This window comes from Pteropus medius, unplaced genomic scaffold, assembly GCF_902729225.1.
Source record: "Pteropus medius unplaced genomic scaffold, Ma_sr-lr_union100, whole genome shotgun sequence".
Classification (NCBI taxonomy): Eukaryota; Metazoa; Chordata; class Mammalia; order Chiroptera; family Pteropodidae; genus Pteropus; species Pteropus medius.
Genome location: NW_024340701.1, coordinates 7248028 through 7268269, shown reverse-complemented (window position 1 = coordinate 7268269; position 20242 = coordinate 7248028). Strand labels below are relative to the sequence as shown.

At 48.1% G+C, this 20242-nt stretch overlaps 1 protein-coding gene across 1 annotated transcript in view; it reads left to right on the top strand.

Moving 5' to 3' along the window:
- The window catches only part of SLC1A7 (solute carrier family 1 member 7), a 41078-nt gene that overhangs the window by 12526 nt on the left and 8310 nt on the right, over window positions 1–20242 (top strand). The window contains exons 3-5 of the mRNA XM_039886481.1: window positions 9473–9688; window positions 16553–16595; window positions 18995–19217. Coding sequence (XP_039742415.1) covers window positions 9473–9688; window positions 16553–16595; window positions 18995–19217 — 482 coding nt within the window. The remainder of the gene's footprint in view (window positions 1–9472; window positions 9689–16552; window positions 16596–18994; window positions 19218–20242) is intronic.

Genomic DNA, 20242 nt, shown 5'->3' with positions numbered 1-20242 from the left:
TTTTTGGTGGGGGGGGCCATTATGGTCCCACTAAGGCTTTTGTTTCTAACCTTGGCAAGTCAACTGAGACTTGTTTTCACACATCCCCAGACCAGAATGACATAGAGAACCAGGGGTGGGTCAAACCAGCATCTGGATCCAGCTAGAGCCTCCAATTCTCCACTTGCTTTTTGCCAAACCCTCCTCTCCCCTCATTCTTCAGTTTCTTAAACCAGGCATCATTCAAGGAAAACTGAATCCATGTGTTTGTGATTCACTGAGATTGAGCATGGCAGAATGTTTTGTAAGCTCCATATCTCAGCAAAGAAATCTAAGTGCGTGTGTGTGTTTGTATGTGAATGGGTGATACGTGTCTTTACATGTGTATATGATTTGTAGGTAGGTGTGTGCATGTGTGTTCCTCCTATGTGTGTATTGTTTTCCTTTCTGCTTCTTGTAAGAATTTTCAACTGATTTTTCTTAGAATCAGGAAATCATTTTGGCCAAAGAAACCCAACACTCCCTTCTCCCCCTTCCTGAGGAACTCTAGTTTGGCAGAAAACTCCCAAACACCCACGTCCTAACTTATTGGAGATGGTCCTGGGCCAAGCAGCCGTCAAAGTCTGCTTCGGGAGCCAGCATGCAGGGGGCAGCTGCCCGAGGCTGCCCAGGACAGACAGAGAAGGGGAGGGAGCAGGAGGGTGGTGGGCAGCCAGTGCTTCTGGACTCTGCCTCTCAAGCCATGGGGCAACTGTTCTTAGCAGAACTCTGCTGACCTCTCTGATGGGAGCTCTGGGATCAGTCTTTGGCCCTCTCGCCCAGTCAGCTGACTGCCTTACTCATCAAGAGGGGAAATATGGCCCAGCTGTGGGTGGGGTCAGACCATTAGGCTGGTGACTCTGAAAAACCCCCAGCTTTTATCACCAACCAAAGAATTCCGTGCCCTTTCCCCCATTTCCAGTTAGAGAGTTTCTGCTCATCCTTCAAGGATCCATTCAGCAGTCGCCTCCCCTGGGAAGCCCACCCTGATTCCCAGGCTGAGCTAGACCCTGCCTCTGGACTCTCTCAGTCCCAGCCATGACCTAGGGTTTTGTGTTGTCCAGCTGCAGGTCTGTCCACCCACTGGACAGAGCTCCTCGAGGACCATAAACCCACCTCATTCAGTTCTGGGACCCCACGTCACCCCAAGCAAGTATACAACATGGGGCAGGCTGAGTCTAGGGAGGTGGGTGAGGTTTTGAAAAAGCTCCTGTAATCTCTGTGGAGAACTGGAAGACCCTGCACTAGAGAGGGTCTCATTGGACCTGGGGAGAGCCTCATTCTGGCTGGCCCGGCTGGAGCCTTGGGGGAGTAAACACCAGGAGCCCCCCTGGTGGAGGAGGAGGCAGGAGACCTGTGTTCCCATAGGCTCTGGGTGCGGTCTTTCTTTCCCTCTCAAGCGGGGCTTCTAATCATGACTAGTGGCACTCATCATAACCAGCTGTGATAGGCATCCCAAGGAAGTCATTCCTAACAGTAGATGTGACAGTCTGCAGCTGCAGATCAGAGTAATGGACACTCTGGCTCTCTTGCACCTGACATTCATTGTTTTGCAGGAAGGAAAGGCGTAGGGGTTCAGCTCACATGGAGTTGAGAACTGGACTTGACCCTTATTCCCCTTAGGGATGCAGCCTTCTTGATGGAAAGTGCTCGAGAATGGTCAATGGTCAGTCCGTCAGCTCTCTGAGGGCTGCAGCTGCATCTCTTCCAGCTGTTGCTTTCGATTCAATTTAAGCTTATTATTTGCAAGCCCCTGTCAAGCATCATCCCGATGCCCAGAGGCCAGGAAGGAGGGATCTCCAGAGGGCAGTTGGGGATGCCAGGGTAGCAGTGTCCCTCAAGCCTATGGCTGTCTCTGCACCATGGCCCAATCCTCCCTCTCTCTCCCCACCTCCTGCATTCTGACCTCAGCACTCCCTTCCCACCTTCCCCAGGTGAAATCTGAAGTGGAACCAAAGAGTTTGGTCTGTGTGGCTCTGAGGGCAGAGCTGGGCCCAGTGTGGGGAATTCTTTTCCCTGGAGGCAGATTTCATTCTGGCACCAGAAAGGACTTTCTAACAAGCATAACTAGCCCACAATGGAGGTAGAGTTCTCTCTCCTCTGAGGTGTGCAGAGGCAGTAGAGAAATTTCTGCCCTCGAGAGGTGGGTGCTTGGATCAGATTTTAGCCAAGTGGGAGTCTGAGTTGAGGAGCTGGCTTGAGGGTGGGAGTGTTGCAGAGCCATCTGGGAAGCGTAATTCTGCACTAACGTGGCACTTGCTGTCAGCTGCTGGGCCTGTCATCTGCTCAGGGGAAAGAAGTAAGCCATAATGCTTGGAAGAGCTGAGGGGACTCCTATGGACCCCAGATGCCTCCTTCTGGTTGCCTGTCGGGTAGATTCCCTGCAGCTGCATCCCAGAGGCCAGCTTGGGAGAGCCTCCCTGATTAGGTCAGCTGAGGCCAGAGCTCCTTCCCGCCTCTATCTTCCCAGTGCCAGGATGTCGACTATGGAACCCAGGCTAGTAGACCAGGGTTCAAATCTACTTACTCACTGTGTGATTTTAGCAAGTTGCTTGCACTCCTCAGTGACCGGGAATTCACCACTTCTCAAGGTGGTCCGTTCCGGGACAGGATATCTGTTTGCTAGAAAGTTATTCCTGGCGCTGAGCTGAAAACTACTTCCCTATAGCTTTCCCCATCAATCTCAGCATTCCCCATGTCTGCTCTGCCTCAGACTCCACAGTCCTGCCCCTCAGCTTCTTCTCCCAGACCTGCATTGCTGTCACCTGCCACTTACCTCAGATACCCTCTGTAGGACACACGCCTCCCTCCCCTGTCTCTTTCCCAGGGGGTCTCAACATCAGAGCAGGTCCATGTCCTCCTCACAAGTTCCCCAGGCTGAAATCCTCACAGGCTGAAGGCCTAACAGCTCTTTGGTAGCCCCATTCCCCACGTGACTCACCAAGGTAGAAGCAAACAAATCCCCAAAGGCCCCTTTCCACTGCTGCTGCTGGGGCTCAGCCTCTCCCTCCCTCTTCCACCGCAGAGTTTGTGCTCTCTGAGCTACTGAAGCCAAGTATGGCCCAACACGTGTCCATGTTCAGTTTCATCATGTCAGAATTGGCCCATGGTCTCAGCCTGCTGGGGTCTGCTTAGTCCCAACTCCCTCATCCAACACATTAGCTATTCCTCCCAGCTTCCTATCCTCTACAAATGTGATCCACATGCTGTCAATCGCCTTGGCCAACCCATTGATAAAAACAACCAGGAAGGAGAGGGCTGAAAGCAGAGCCTGGAGGTATACCTCCAGAGACCCTGGCGGGTTCTCTTCACTCAGAAGAGGGTCCTGCCTGCGATAGTCATTCCCCAAAGCTTGCGTTTGTTCCCAAAAGTTCTAGCGTCAACTGCCTCAATGTCACACAGACACACAATGCCACTGGCATTCTCCTAAACCAGGCAAAGAAAGGGGTCAAAGCTGGTTCAAGTAGCTTGTTCTCAGGGAACCCACCATGGGTACTCATGGTCATCAGAGCCCACAAGTTGTCCTTTCACAATCTAGTCTAAAATTCCACCTTGGCTTAACATCATACACGCCAGCACACCCGCACCCAGGGTAGACCAGCCTTGGTTCTGCCCAGAACTGAGCCAGATTTAGCCCCTCCCTGGAGGGGCTCACAGTCTGCTGGGGCAGATGGGCCCAGAACAGATGACAACATTGCAGAGTGAATGCTAATCATTGGAAAGTATCGAATACTTATTATGTATTGCAGGGGTCCCCAGCTCTCCAGCCGCAGACAAGCATTGGTCCGTGGCCTGTTAGGAAGCAGCAGTTAGGTGAGCGGCGGGGTGCGTGAAGCTTCATCTGTATTTGCAGTTGCTCCCCAGTGCTAGCATCACTGCCTCAGCTCCACCTCAGATTGCCAGGTGTTAGATTCTCATAGGAGCACTAGTCCCTGGTACCAAAAAGTTTAGGGATCGCTGATGTTTTGGGCCCTATTTTAAACCTAGATTAATCCGCACGAGAAACCATCATTATCCCCATTTTATCTTCCAATAGAAACTGAGGCACGCAGAGGCCCAGGAACTTGCCCAAGGGCTCCCAGCTAGTGAGGGATGCAGTCAGGAGTACACAGGAACTGCCTAGCATAGCCTGGCGGTCTCAGGGAGGCCTCCAGAGGGAGGTGGTGCCCAAGTGAAGAATTGAGAGATGATTAACAGATGTAGGAGAGGAGCAGAAAGGAAAGCAGAGAGGGCAGGGGCAAGGGGACTTGCCCACTGCTTCACTCTGCACTCGTCATGTGCCAGAGCTAGGTTGGGCCCTGGGGATTCAGAGATGTGATTACTGGCAGAGTGCCCTGTAACAAACTGGGAAGCACAGGGTACCCTGGGGAGAAGGGTGAAATGCCTGTCAGGGAAGGCTTCCTGGAGGGAGAGATGTCTAAACTGACCTTTGAAAGGGCAGGTAGAAATTTGGAGAGGTGTGTTTGGGGTGGGGGACAGAGAGTTCCAGACAGAAGGAACAGTTAGTACACAGGTGGTTCAAGGAGCAGTGGGGTAGAGGGTAATGACCCAAGGCCATGAAGGAGTGTGAACAGTCCCTGAAGACAATGGGGAGTCACCAAGGACTTCAAACAGAGAGGCATCCCTAGCAGTCTGAATAGCCTGTCAACCATCCAAAATGAGGTGAGCAGGCAGCTATGGGCAGGCACCTCCTGGGTTTAGATGGGGTCACGATACCCACCTCAAGAGCTGGTGTGAGAACCAGATGAGAGTCAGTGAGCGGCCTTTACTCCCTCCATGAGGAGCCTGGCAGCTGCTGCCTCCCTCCCCCCAACCCTGTAAGCAGAGCAATTACCAGATTGAAATAGGCTGGGCCCTGGAGCCCAGCCTACTCTCCAATCAGCACAGTCTCTTGAACCCCAATCCCTGGCCAGATGGCTTAGGGGGGGCAGCCTAGACTTCTGGGCTTCCTGAGGCTCTTCCCCAGGGCCCTCAAGGATGTGGGGGGCTCCCAAGAGCACCCAGCCATGCTAGGAGTTGAGAAGGCAAGGTTACCTATTCCCCCCTCACCATAAATCACAGAGCCAGAAGGGACATTCGAAGTCATCCTCATTGATCCTCCCATTCAATCTGAAAGCCTTGATCTAGCATCCTAATAGGTAGCCATTCAGGTTCCACTTGGATACCTCCAAAGATGGAGAGCTCACCACCACAAATCTGAGGGCTGTTGCCATGGGGCAGGTCATAAACTCTGAGAGTTGAACTAAAGAGGCATTACATGGACTGAGTCACATTAAAATCATGGTCAGCCAAAACCAGAAGACCTTTTTCTTCCACAGGAGTTAAACCAGGTCTGTACCACAGAGAGGCACTGTGGGAGAGAGGGAAAACACCCCACAGGAATCTCTGAACCAGAAACCTCTGTTCCGGTCTTGACTCTGCAACTCACCAGCTAGCTGGCTTGGCCAATTATCTCCACACCCCCTAACTTTATTTTTCTTATCTGTAACTCAAACTGCACAGTCCAAGAAAGTTGTCACTATTCATAAGTGACTATTGAACCCTTGAGATGTTTCTAGTCCAACTGAAGAACTGAAATTTTTAAAAAAATTAGTTAAAATTAAAATTTAAAATCCTGAACAAGTTTGTATAAACATTTTTATATTGATTTCACATTGAAATGATAATATTTTGGATATATTGGGTTAAAGAAAGTGTTATTAAAGTTAATTTCACTAAAAACAAATTTCACCTCTTTTTACTTTTTTAATTTGACTACTAGAAAATTTAAAATTACACATGTGGCTCACAGTATAATCGTATAGGGCAGCCCTGACTTAGAATGTTAAGGATCAAAACAGGTGGATGTTCAGGTATCTGGGGATAGTTAAGCTCCAAACAAATTATGATTTCTGTGGCTGCCAAGAACTTGAAGTGTCGTGTTTTCCATCATACCAGCAAGACACGCTCATTCTAGAAATAATAGAAAATGTGGGAAAACATTAAAAACAAACCAAAAATTACCCATAATCTTATCACCCAAAGACAGCTACTGTTAAATTATTTTCTAGAGTTTTTTTCTATGCATACTCATATGACCTAACACTCCCCACAAACTACCCCACTGGGCTTTAAATTTTCAGAAAGATCGCCTTAAAAGTTTGGCCCAAAAGTTTAGGATCTCGAGGAACCCCCATCAGCCAAATGGCAGGACCTTGAACCTTCTTTTCTTATTACTGTGAGCTCCGGAGTGGCCGTTGTCTCAAGTAGAATCCAGGCCCTCCCCATGCTTAGTTCCCATTCTTCTTGGCCTCTGCCAATGCCTGCAGTCACCCTGGCACTGCTGGCCCCAGCCTGGGGAGGGGAGGGTTGGCTCTGTTGTTAATTGCCAGAAGTTTCTTCTCCATCCCAGCTCCTATCTCTGCTGATCACCTCTCTCTTCAGCTGTAGGGAAACTGTCGGTTTTGTGGGGAGGGAGGGAGCTTCCGAAGTGCAACTGCTTGGGTCCCAGGTGAGGGACTTCTTTCCATTTTATCCCTCAGCCCTCTCTTTTCCAGAACCCCCAGGTCAGGGCCCCCTCTTGCTACATCTAGAACCTGCACTCCCTCCCTTCCCACTTCCAGTTCTGTCCCTGAATTGGCACCACCCCCATATTAGACCGCTTCTTCCTCTGGGCGACCTTCTGAGGAGCCCTTGGCCCATTTCTGAAAACCGATTTTCATCTATACCCCTGTCCTGCACAATCTCTCAAGCACGTCTGTGTGTGCGTAGACCGCAAACCTAAAGAAGGGTCCCTGTCACGGGAGCTCCAGGCCTCCCTGCAGGGCTGCAGACTATCTTGTTCCTTGTTTCTTAACTTAACATCAAGTAGGAGCATCTTTCTGATGACACCATCGCTTCTAATGGCTCTTTAGAACTCCATTGCGTTAATATGCCCAACCTTTTAATCTATTCTGCATGGATGACTTTTGAAGTTGGTCCCAGGTTTTTGCTCTTACACATACCACTTTAGTGACCCTCCCAGTATACTTGGTTTATCTTGATATTCTCAGGTCTTAGGAAGTCTTAGTTCTCCCTTTGCAGACATCTAGCAAATTCTCCTAGATGAGTTGTGCTGGACCCCACCTCCCCTGTGCCAGGCACTCAAGGACACCTCACTCCCGAGTTCAATCTATCTTTTCTGCCTCAAATATCACCATGCCTCGAATATGACCTGAGCTCTGACCACACTGAACAGTGCAGCATCCCCACACTTGCCAATGCCTGACACATCTGCCCATCTCCAAATCCTCCTCATCCTCCAGGACCAACTCAAATGCCCCCTCCTCCAGGGGCCCCTTCCTGACTCTCTGTCCTCTGAATAGAGATAGCACGTCCTCGTCCTCTCTTCTATGGTACTGATGCACCCGCCTTATCCACTGGTTAATTGAGTCCACTTGTGTCCCCAATGTCTGTGTCCACTTGAACCCCAATTCCTGGCCAGATAGCTTGGGGGGCAGCCCAGACTTCTGGGCTTCCTGAGGCTCTTCCCCAGGGCCCTCGAAGATGGGGGGCGCTCCACAATCCCCTGCAGACCAGGAGCTACTTGAGGTCAGGGACCAATTCTGATTTCTTTCTGTGGGCACATGGCATGGCACAGAGTAGGCATGAATGAAGGAGGGCTGGCCCGGAGTTGGGGCCTGGGTTCTGGTCCAGCTGGCCACTGGTATTCTATGTGACCTGAGGCAGGTCCTCCTCTCAAGGAATAGCTTCCTGCGGCCCGAAGTAGTTGTACCTGGCTGTAGGGGATTTTTGTTGTGGTCGGGGGATAGTTTGGCCCTGGGCTGATGTGCTGGCCCTGGTCTGGGGATTATCTCTTTCATGGATAATGATTGTAGGGCAGGCCCCCATTGCCCCTGGCCACACAATCTCTTTATAAGCCTTTCAGGATTTATGTCTGAGACCTACCCTAAGCGTATCACTAACATATGGTGTCCTGGAAATTATAAACATTGACTCATTCATTCATTCATTCACTCCTTCATTCAGCAAATTGCTACCAAGTTGTACACTGGCAGGGTCCTGTGCCTGGCTCTGTGGATCCATATTGAATCAGACCCAGGCTTAGTCCTAGAGTCACTTCCAGTAAACAGCAACTTAGTTAGGTGGGTCTGGGACAGAAAGCAGCACAGGGGCTGTGGGAGCCCAGAGAAGGGTATGTCACCCTGCCTGGTAGTCGGGGAAGGCTTCCTGAAGGAGGATACTTAAACTGTGTCTTAACAGAAGAGTGATCCTTTGCTACAATGAGCAGAGAAGAGCAGGGCACTCACAGGCAGCCATTACAGTCTGGGGTTGGGGAGAGACTAGTTGTGCTCAGTCTGATGCTAGATGTTGCCCACGTGTAGTCTAATGATAAGAGGAGCATGGAAGGAGAGGGATTATCCGTTCTTGTTTACATGATTAAAACCAGACAAATACTTCCTTTATCTGAAAGAATGAAAGGGCTTTGGGGAAAAATCCTTTTGGCAGCAAAGCAAAGCACGAGCATCTCCTTAACTAATCTCTCATTCCCCGCCCTCCCACCTCCCTTCCCGCAGCCTGAGAAGAGTATCTCCAGGCTGACCTGCATTGGAGCACAGAGAGTCCAGGTCAGGGTGGGCAGGAGTGAGGAGGATCCAAGAGGAGAGAGACCCACAAGCCCCCTCAACACGCCCTTCCACAAGGGTCTGGGCCCGGGCACTAACCCAAAATGGCCACAGAATGGCACCTCTCAGGGAAAGCTAACCATGGCCCCATTTTATAGATGGGGATCCTGAGACCCAAAGATGGGAGTGTAACTTGCTTGCCAATGGGCAGAGCTAGGAGTAGGACCCATGTCTCCAACTCCCAGCCCGGGGCTTTATTTCACTCACTTACTCTCACTCATTAGTTCATTCAGCAAGTATCCATCTACCTGTTTTGTTGGTGGCAGCACTGAGACCTCACATGGGGCACTGGGGACGGACAGAGAAGTCAGATCTGTCCCTCTTCCCATGTGTCCTCAGTCTGATGAGAGAGACAAACAGGTAAACAGACAGTGACAACCAGGGTCATGACAGAGGAGGCCGGGAGCTGTGGGAACCCCAGGCTCTTCACTCTAGGGGAGAGGCAGTTAGTCCAAAAAGATTTCACCAGAGGTGATGCTGACCTTAGATGACACTTAGTGGGTAAGAGGCAAATGATGGCAGCTGATAAGAGGACATCAAACAAAAGAAACAGCACAAGGGAAAGCCTAAAGATGTGAAAGGGCTTGGCTGGTGACCCTGGGCATGAGGGAGAGAGCAGAGGAAAAAGAGAGACTAGAAGGGGCTGTGAAGACTGGATGACTGAGCAAGATTCCCATGCCTGTGTGTTCCCTGGAGCACTGGGAGGGTGTTGGGCAGAGCCAGGAGGGTGGCGTAGTGGGTACACCCAGGGCCTGCCCACCCACAGACCCTGACCCACATCGCCCTCCCAGCTTGATGTCTGGCCTCGCTTCCCTGGATGCCAAGACTTCCAGCCGCCTGGGCATCCTCACTGTGGCATACTACTTGTGGACCACCTTCATGGCAGTCATCGTGGGCATCATCATGGTCTCCATCATCCACCCAGGTGGGGCGGCCCAGAAGGAGACAACGGAACAGAGTGGGAAGCCCATCATGAGTTCGGCCGACGCCCTGCTGGACCTCATACGGTAACTCTCACCCTGATACTCTACTTGGGAACAGTGTGCCAGGGCTGGGGCCGCCGGCTCCACAGGCCCGGCCCCGCATGTCCACCAGAGGGCAGGATTGGGTGGAGGGAGGGGGTGCTCAGGGTCTGCTCATGATAGCAGGGGGGCACTCTCCGCTCCTCAGCCCCTGTGTTCTCATGGGCGCACACTAAACTGTCTGCCCCCATCATGCTGGGAGCACCTCAAAAACAAGGGTCTGCTCCTTTGGGAGCCCAGCCCCAGCACATGGCCTGTCACAGAGCAAGCGACAGTGAGTGTTCGCCGACTGACTAAGCTCACTTGTATGCGACCAGCCTCTCAGGTGGAAGGCCAGCAGTCCCTGTGCCCCCACCTCCCTTTCCTAGTCTGGGCATATTCTTATGATGAAGGTAGAAGAACGAGAGGAAATAGAAACAAGCGTTTTCCCAAGTCTCTGTTTTTGTCAAGTCAGCTAACATCCTTTTGGCCCGAGCAAGTCATGTGGCCAACCCCAGTCTTAGGGTGGGAGGGGACCACAACATTACAAGGCAAAGAGTCTCCGTTTTTGGAGGCTATCGATGCCATCAATCTACCACTCCCTCCATTTTCTCCATTCTCCAGGTTCTTTTTCATCTTTTGAGGTGTGTGAGGAACTAAGGATCACAAAAATACTTGCAATTTTGTTCGTAATATATGGTTCTCAACAATGGGGTCTGGACCCAGAAAGAGCCCCGAACAGGGTCTGTTATATCTGCACTTATTTGCCTGGTGATTTCTTTCGATATCATGGCGATGAATACTTTCAGCATACTGACACTGACAAATTTTGTTTCCAGCCTAGAAACCTGTCACCTGCACTTGAGATTCTTATATATAGTTGTCTAAAGACATCTCAAAATTAACACATCTAAAGCTAAACTCTTGATTTCCCCGTAAATGTGCCCTTTGCTCAGTCCTGCTCATCTTTGTCTGACGTCTCTCATTCTCTCATATCTTGTGTCTGATTTGTCAGCAAATTACATCAACCCTAGCTTCAAAATAGTATCCCAAACCTTGTCCCTTCTATCCTCCTCTGCCACTCCCACCATTGCCCAGACCACCATCACCTCTCACTCGAGTGTCCAGCAAGGTCACCCTGCTTTCTCTTTGCTTCTCCACAGTCTGTTCTCAGCACAGCAAGCAGAGTCATCTTTTTAAAAAACCTGTTCACAACCTATCTCATGTCGACAAAATCCAGGGTTCCCTGTGGCCTACAGGCCCTCTATCATCTCCACCACATATAGGTCAGCCTCTGACCTCTGCTCTAACTCTCCCTCCCCTTGCTCCAGCCGTTCTGGCCTCTGTCACAATCCTCTCAATGTCTTTAGAATCCCACCTGAGTGTCTTGTCCTCATGGCAGCCACTGCCTGGATGGCCCTTTTTGCAGAGCGTGCATTGCTTTTTCCCTCACTCCACTTAAACTTCTGCTCTGTGTCTCCTCTTCAAAGGGGCCTCCCAACCTCTCTCTCTCTGCATAGCCTACTACCTGACATTATCATGTCTATGTATTTATTTATTTCTCTTTCTGTCCTTCCTACTTGAATAAAATATGCTGTAGGCGGGCTAGATTTTTAAAAACCTGTTTCCTCATTTATCCTGGAGCCTAGAACAGCACCTGGTACAGAAGAAGAGCTAAGTGTTTACTGAATGCATATGCGGGACATGGGATCATCAGTAGAGTTGGGGTTTGAAGCCATGAGACCAGAGAATGTGCTGAGCATGCGGGACAGAAGACTGGGGTGAGCCGTGGCCCACAGCCACATTGGAGGGTTGCAGAGCTAACGGAGCAGGAGCGAGCCGAGGGCCAGGAGGAGAACCAGGAGACCAGATGTCCTGGAAGCCAAGGGAAGAGGAATTTTGAGAAGCTTCATTTCTAAGATCCATTATTTCTAAGATTTGGTGACTATGATTCATCATTTCTTGGACTCTGTGATCTGAAACAGCCTTTTCTTGTGGTGGGAGGAGTTGTTGCTGTTCAGGGAGGCCCCGCCTTCCCTCCTCTGCCTCCCCTGCTCATGGGCTGAGGGCTCTGGATCTGGCATACATGTCAGAGTCAAATGTTCCAGGAGCAGTTCCTGCTCTCAGTTCCTTTTCATATGGTGAAAATTGATCCTTCTGGTTTGAGGCTTTTCCCCCAGTCGCTCTCAACCCCAAGGCAAGTTGTTTTGCAAAGCCAGGTGGTTAGACATCACTGTCAGTTTCTAAGTCAGAAAATGGGGCTGCAGCGGGAGATACATGCTTCCTGAGACAGGGAACCAAACCTTTGGAGATGTAAGATCTCATCTCAATTCTGCCAATAAGTCACAGTGTGGCTCTGAGCAGACCAGTCCCGCTCTCCGGGCCTCAGTTTCCTCAGTGGTTTTCAAGATTGTTTCTAGCTTTGCAGTTCTGAAACACAAAAGTCTCTGAGTCAGCGAGGAGGCTACAGAGCGTGAGCAGAAGCTTCCGAAGGCGGGTTCTGGGAGATGAGGTTGGGATGACAGTGCAGAGCTCAGTCTTGAAGAGCTTGATTCCGGGCTGAAGGGTTGGCTGTTATGCTTTAGAAACAAGAATCTGGTGAGTTTGGGAAGGTTGGATTGGAGTAAGGTAGAGTGGACAGGATATGACTGGAGGCATGGGGATGCCCTGGGATGGGGTGCAGTCACTTCCTTTCTATTCAGCCCACCTTTATTAAGTATCTGCTCTAGGCAAAGACATTGTGCTGGGGGTTGGGGGGTGGGAAGTGGAACTACAAGTCCCTATTTCAGGCTCTCCACCGTCTTAGGACAGACGGATGAGAAGAGTGCACTGGACAGCCCGTCTCTAAGACCCTTCCTAGCTCTGACGTTGACAGGCTGTGCAGACAGTGAGGACACCAGCCATGAGGGTACCAGGGCCCTCCTCATAGTTGCTCTGGCCCAGAGCAGATGTGCACTGAGGGTTTAAAACTGAACAAGACCACGATGACCAAAGCAGGGAACTGGGAACTGGGGCAGGTACGACCAATAAAAAGCTATAAAGATGTAGGGATCAACTGAACAGGAAAATGAGGCCCACAGCACGCCTCAGAGATGAGAAGATAAGTATCCATCTCTCAAAGATGATTCCAGAGGAATACGACGGGCTATGTCCCTGGATGACTCGCCAAGACACAAATTCATGCCTCAGAGCTCCAAGTAGGATCTCCAGAAAACTGCCATCTGCTCAGAGAGCAGCCTCACAGAGAAAACACAAGTGGAGCACTAATCGGGGCTTCTTTTTTTCTTCTTTTTTTTTCCCCTCCAATCTTATTAAAACACCAGAGAGATTAAGTAATGACTTGGCTCTATTTATAGCTCCCAGTTACCCTCTCAGGGATTGGATGAAGCTCTCGGGAGCTCTGCTTGAAAAGGAACAAATCCCACCTTTGAGGCCTGGGTTGGGGACACAGGATTAGGGTGAATTTGGAACTGTCACAGTGAGAACTTATTAATAGCAGGTGAGGAGAGGAGCCCAGGATTGCACTGTGGCCTTGCCCTGAGAGCCCTGGTCAGAGTATGTGTGTACTTGATGGTCATGGCCATTGATGTCTCTCAGGCACATTATGTCTTCATTTTATGTAACTGCCACCAAGAGCACGGGCCTCATGGGGCAGACGGGAAGGCTTCCCATGAGTGTTTAAAACCAAAAGAGAATGTTGTACATTTTCTCACTTAATAATCAAAGGTATAATTCTTCATTAAAATCTACAGGATAAGTTCATCGATAATTAGTATGTGCATGTATATTAGTAAGGAATTGCTTTTGGCTGCTAGTTAAGAGAAACCTGAAGCAAAGGAGGCTTAAGTAAGATATAGGCTTGCATTTTCTCCCAAATAAGCAGTCCAGAGGTAGGCAGCTTGTGGTTATCAGGATCCCATGCTCTGCTCCGCCTTTATGCTCTACCGTGCTTAGCGTTTGGCTTTTATCATCAGTGTGTCTCATGGTTCAAGAAGATTGCTGAAGCTCTAGCTGTTATGTTCATGTTCCAGGCATAGAGGGAAAAAAAGTGGAGGAAAGTGGCTGAGTGGGCACTTTTTCAAAAGTTTTCCGGGAAACACCACCCAGTGACTCCCACTTACATCTCGTTGGCCACCATTTTGGCAAGAGAGGCTGGGAGACAGGATTTGATGGCAGGGACCTATTGGTCTCCATAATTTCCCAGGGCTTCTGTTAGTAAGGAAGGAGGGAGAATGAGACCGGGTAGGCAACTGGCCCTCCGTGCCACAGCGCACATTTTGAAGGAAGTTGTAAAGAAATGTACATACTAGGTATATTTCATTTGGTTTCTTATGACTTTTTGGATGTTCTTAGTTTCTGCTCAGACTGAGGCAGCCTTCCCTCTAAGTTTCATTAGAAAACCATTCTTGTAAGTCACTCAGACCTCCTGGAGATGTACTCAGGAGAGATTGTCAAACTATTAACAATCGGTTCAGGAGGGGCATCCTCCAGTCTGATCATAAATGCCCAGGGCTGGTGGACCGTGGCCCTCTGGCAGCCTGTGTGCCCAGCATATGTTTCAGATCTGCTTGATGTCAAAAGGCCTGCAGGCGGCTACTATTCTGGTGGCAGAAATCTGTTTATAACTCATTGAAAAAAAAGCCTCACTTGAGAATCTGAGAGCATAGCTCCTGACCGTTTCTTCTCTCCCTAGTAACAAAGTTGAAATCAGTAAAATTAAATAAATAAATAAATGAATGAATGAATGAATAAATAAATTAGCAAGCCATGACCATTCTACCTCGGTAGCTCATTCTAAGCCCTCTTCGTCTGGCCACGTGCTTACACTGAACCTGTATTTTAGCAGCAGTGAAAAAATGATAGTTTCTGCTTTCTAACAGCAACTGCCAGAACGTAAGTCAAGAAATAATGCACATTCCTATTCACATATATAACTCCATCTCTGTGTGAGCTGAGTCTTGAAAGGAGAGAAGAAATTTGCCCAGAACAAGAGTGAGTGGGAGAGAAGAGCTAGGCAGAGGAAGCAGCGTGAGCATGAGGCACTTACTTGGCCTGTCCAAGGAAGGGAAAGCACATGAACAAGAATCTTTATTAGCATCTCTGCTTTAAAATAAATTCCTGGAAGCAGATTATAAAGACAAAGATAAAATGCTTTTAAGGCCCTCAATGGAATTGCAAATTGTTTAACAGAAAGGTTGCTGCCAGGACCCTGTGAGGCCGCCCATGTTGCCACAGTTTCTTAGCACTGTGTATTGTCATTTAAAAAAATTCTTAACCAGTTGGACGGGAAAAATACTTTTAATTTATTGATGAAACCAAACATTTTTAAACATCTTTTGGGGCTACTTATGTTTTTTCTTTTGCGAAGTGAATTGCCTGGTCATGACTTTCTATCATTTTTCTATTGGGGTATTAACGTTTTTGCGATCTATTTATTTTTACAGCAAATATTTACTGAGTACGTTTTATGTACCAGGCACTCTTCCAGGAGCTGGGGTCACAGTAGTGAACAAAATAGAGACCTCTGACCTCCAGAGAGCTTATGTTCTGATGCGAGGAGACAGACAATGAACACAAAAACAAGCGCAAGATTTGTAAAAACTCTTTATAGCTTTAGGACAATAACACTATGTTATAAGTTTCCCGTTTGTCGTTCCCTTTATAATTTTATTTGTATGGAAATCTGTCTTAGGGATCTTCTTAATTTTATTATATTTTTATTTTGGCTTAATTTTGGGTTTACAGAAAAGATACCAAGATAGTACAGAGTTCCCATAGCCCCTTTACCCAGCTTCCCCTGATATTAGCAACTTACATAACTAAGACACGTTTGTCAAACTAAGAAATTAAATTACTACAGCGCTACTAACTGCATTACAGATTGCATTTGGATTTCACAGTTTTTCCATTAATGTCCTCTTCTTCTGTCCCAGAATCCAATCCGGGATACTATGTTGCACTTAAGAAATTCTTCATTTTAATATAGTATCATCTATTAATTTTTTAGTGCTCATTTTGTTCTTAGTCTTTCCATATCCTGAGATCTGACAAAATATTAATTCACATTTTTTTCTAGCTTTTTATGGTTTCATTGTTTAAAATGATTTATTTCTAGGATTTATTTTGGTGTGAAGTATAAATAAGGATCTAACTTTTATTTCTCTAAATGGTTGGCTATACAGTTCTCTATAAAGAATCCTTCCTTCACTGATTTGTAAAGCAATCTTTGTCAAATGTGAACTACCTAGATGGCCTGGATTGTCTCCAGGCTACAAGTTCTGTTACATTGGTTCTTGTATTGAAGGCTATGTCAGTATCTCACTGTTTTGACAGTTACATCTTTAGAGTATGTTTTCATATTTGGTAGAACAAGACCCCTTCCTCCTTTAGCTTTACGAAAATGATATTAAGAATAATGATCTCACTTATGTGCCATATCTTTGGTTGAGCACCCCAGATAAGATATGAATGACCAAGTTCCACCTTCGAGAAGGTCAGTCGTGGGGCGGGGTGGGAGTGGGGGGCAGGCATCACAGCATGCTGGAGTGTAGGCGATCCACGGGGGAGGTGCGGAGCAATCAGGGAAGGCTTGGCCACTGATTGGAGTAGAAGTTCAGAGAAACAAGAAGGGCATTTCGGGCAGAAGGAACAGTGTGGGTAGAGACCTAGAGCTGAAAAACATGCAGCGTATTTAATAGCCTGAATGCAGTCGATATTGGAGCTTTAAAGGCTGGGGATGAGGGTGGCCATGGTGGAAGGAGGAGAGACTGCAAGATGGAGGTAGGGATGGGTCATGGCGGGCCTCAATGGCCAAATGAGGTGCTCTTGTCCGGGACTCTGGAATTCTTCCATTCCTGACTCTCTTTTCAGGAACATGTTCCCAGCCAACCTGGTGGAAGCCACATTCAAGCAGGTGAGTGAGTGGGTCCCTGGCCAATGGAGGGGTGGCAAGAAAGGCCAGGCTGGGCCCGGCTGAGAAGTGACAGGTTTACGCAGCCAGTCCCCCTGCCACCTGGGGGCAAGATGCTAGCGGGGAGGGAAAGAGGGGGAACCTAGACCCTTAGAGCCACTCTCCCTGGACCACACTCCTGCCCTACGTTCCAGTTTTGCAGGAATCAGAACTATGAGGGTGGAACACCACTTTACTGAGTGCCGCCTCCCTCTAGGTTTACACCAGGGCTTACACACACACCATCTCACTCAGTCCTCACAATAACCTGCCCTCAGGTAGGGTTAGCCCCTCTCCTGGATGAGAAAACCGAGGCTCAGAGGATTAAAGGATTCGCCCAAGGTTACACCACTAGTAAATGGTAGCCCAGTAGGTAAACCCAGGCCTGTTTGTTTCTAAGCCTGTTTTCTCCTTTTTAAAAATAATCCCTTTTCCTTTTACAGTAATATTCACTATAAAATGTTAGAAAAATACTGAAAAATTTAAAACAGAAAATAAAAATCATCTCAAGTTCTAGCATCTAGCAATAGCTGTAGTGGTCAGTACGCTTCTAGTCTTTTATTTCTCTGCATAAATACGTTTTAAAAAATAAAATTAGGATCATAGTAGATATATACAGTGTGCATCTTGCTTTTTTTCTCACTCCCATTATACCATCAGCATTCTCTCCATTTATTAAGTGTTTTTTAAGTACAATATTTGTGGTAATAAGCCTGGCTGTAATTTATTCACCCATTCCCCTTTTGGTGGTCCTTTAGGTGGTTTTCAAAGTTTTGTCCTTTTAGAAGCTATAGAAAACATCCTTATGCACCAAGGTTTGTCTGCACTTGTAATAATTTCTAATTATTTTCTCTTTCTAAAATGTTAATTGGTGGCATTTTCTGACCCCATTCCCTGCGCTGGGCCATGCATTGGGTCTGGGGATGCAAAGGAGATAGCTGAGGGTCGGAGAGGAAGCTCCAAAATAAGGAACTGTGAAACTTGAGCTAATCACTCTACCTTTCTTAACCTCTTGGGTCTTCAACTGCAAAAAGAGCCAGATAGTGCAGGCCTCTGAATACTAAATTAAAGGATTTGGATTTTATTTCAACAGTGATGGGAGATTACTGAACGTATGAGAGAGAGAAGTTCACACATATCTGGAATACTCTTTTTCTTTGGCAAACTCCTACCTACTCTTCAAGACCCACATCAAATGTCCCCTTCCTTGTGAAGTTGTCTCTCTCAGGCACAGTAAATCACTCCCTTTCTAAAGCTCTCAGAGTAGAATTCACCGCTGGTTCATTTTCGTATCTCCACATCCAGCACAGAGGGTCCATTGTTGGAATGATGATGATGATGATGGTGATGATGATGGTGGTGGTGGTGGATGTGGTGATAATAGCAACAATACTTACCTAAACCTTATACCAGGTACTGTTGTAGGCACTTTGCATATATAGGCATACCTTGGAGATATTACAGTTTCAGTTTCAGACCACCAAAATAAAGCGAGCATGACCATAAAGTGAGTTGGAAGCTTTTTGCTGATGGAGGGACTTGCCTTCCATTTGTGAAAAACCCAACACTTGTGACGTGGAATAAAGTGAGATATGCTTGTATTATCTCATTTAATCTCATAAGGTAGATGTTATCATGACCCCCATTTTACAGATGAGGAAACTGAAGTACAGAAACTTTAGATCTCATATATTTCCTGAGTGTTCCTCCTTCCCCTCTCCCCAGAAGGTCTACCTTATTGATACTGTAGTGTTGGGAGGTTAAGAGACTCACTTGCTTGAGCTCCTAGTCCTTGAGGAAAGAGAGAAAAACCCAGGAATGCCCTGGAGGCAGAGGAGGAAAGACAGGTGGTTCTGTGGCTCAGTTCTTCCCAGCTGGGACCTCATCTCATCAAGAAGGCTTGGGGCAGGGTGAGCTTTTCAAATAGGAGGTCCAAGTTTCCATCAGTGGAAGGCAGCCCTGGCTGGCTGCTAGGTGGATGGATAATGGATGATTGAAAGGCAGCCCTGGCTGGCTGCTAGGTGGATGGATAATGGATGATTCACTCACATGGGTGAATGGAGATGAGATGAACAGATGGGTCGAGAGGGACCCAGATGCACATAATGATGCTTTAGAGGGAAGAAGAGGAAAGAAGGGATGGAGAGAGGCATGGCTGGGTAGTGTGTAGATAGATGAAGGAATCAGTTTTCTTTTTGGTAAAATATTGATAATAATCCCTGTCCTGCCTACCTCACAGGGTTACTGTCAATCAAATAGTTCATGAGTGGATACAAATGAGCTTCCAAGATGTTATTATTGTGTTGTGATATTAATAACAACATTGGCCCTGACTCTTCCTTGGTTGGGATGTTACCCAACAGTACCGCACCAAGACCACAGCTGTTGTGAAGTCTCCCAAGGTGGCATCAGAGGAGGCCTCTTCTCGGCGGATCCTCATCTATGGGGTCCAGGAAGAGAATGGCTCTCTTGTTCAGAACTTCGCCCTGGACCTGACCCCGCCACCTGAAGTCATTTACAAGTCAGAGCCTGGCACTAGCGACGGCATGAATGTGCTGGGCATCGTCATGTTCTCTGCCACCATGGGTACGTGTTGCCTACCCCGCCCCTCATCATCCAGCTGGTCCCTCCCTGCACCTACCCCTCCTCGCATCCAGCAACCTGAATAACATGGAGTCTCCCATCTTCCAGGTGGTTCCTTCCTGTCCTATCTGGAGGAATGGCTCCAGTCCCCATCTCATTACTGAGGGTATCTCCAGCCGTCCCCAGAGTTGGAGCTGGTGTTCCTCATTGGGAATTTCCCACCCCTAGGTGCTGGTTTGCCATCAGGGGGGTGGACGCTCCCTCAAACAAGACTATGCCTCTGGCCCCTCCCAGAAGCCTGTTCCTGAACTTTTTACTGAGTTCTGAGAATGCTGGGGAGAAGGAGGGCAGTGTTTACAATAAAAAACGAGAAAAAAATCTAAAAACTATCAACCATCACGGTTTATTTAAAGCTCTTATTTCTCCCTCCACGCTCAACCACGAGGGTTTCTCACTGGCTACCTCTCTCCTCAGACCTGTCAGTGCCTTTTCTTGGGGCTCACAGCTGGCCTCCCTGACCACACCCTTCCCTTTGCTACTCCTCTCTGGGTCTCCAAGGTCCCCAAACACAGGCTACTAACCATAAAGCTGGTGAAGCTTAATTTGCACAGGCCCCTTGTGAGGCCTGCACATTTCTTTCTTTTTTTTTCTTTTTTTAGTTTTGTATTCTTTTTCTTAAAAAGGGCACCAAACTATATAAGCTTCGGATTCCATAAAACCTGTGGATATGTCTCTGCTTGCACAATATTTCTCCTTCTTGGGGATACCTCCTAACCCATCCAGAGTAATCTAGTTTGTTTTTCTATGCCATGCCAGCGGTCATTATGAGTCTTTTTCTAACACTAGCATCAGACTTCCCCATTGCCCTAGCCAAGGGCCTAGGAGGTTCTCTCCTGCTTCCCTGACTTCTCCACGGGGGTCGTTTTTTTTGTTTTGTTTTGTTTTTCTCAAGTAAAATGTCTCACCATCCTCCTGGTTGCTCAAGCAAGAAATCTGGAGGTCATTTTCTGTCTTGGTCTCTGCCTCAG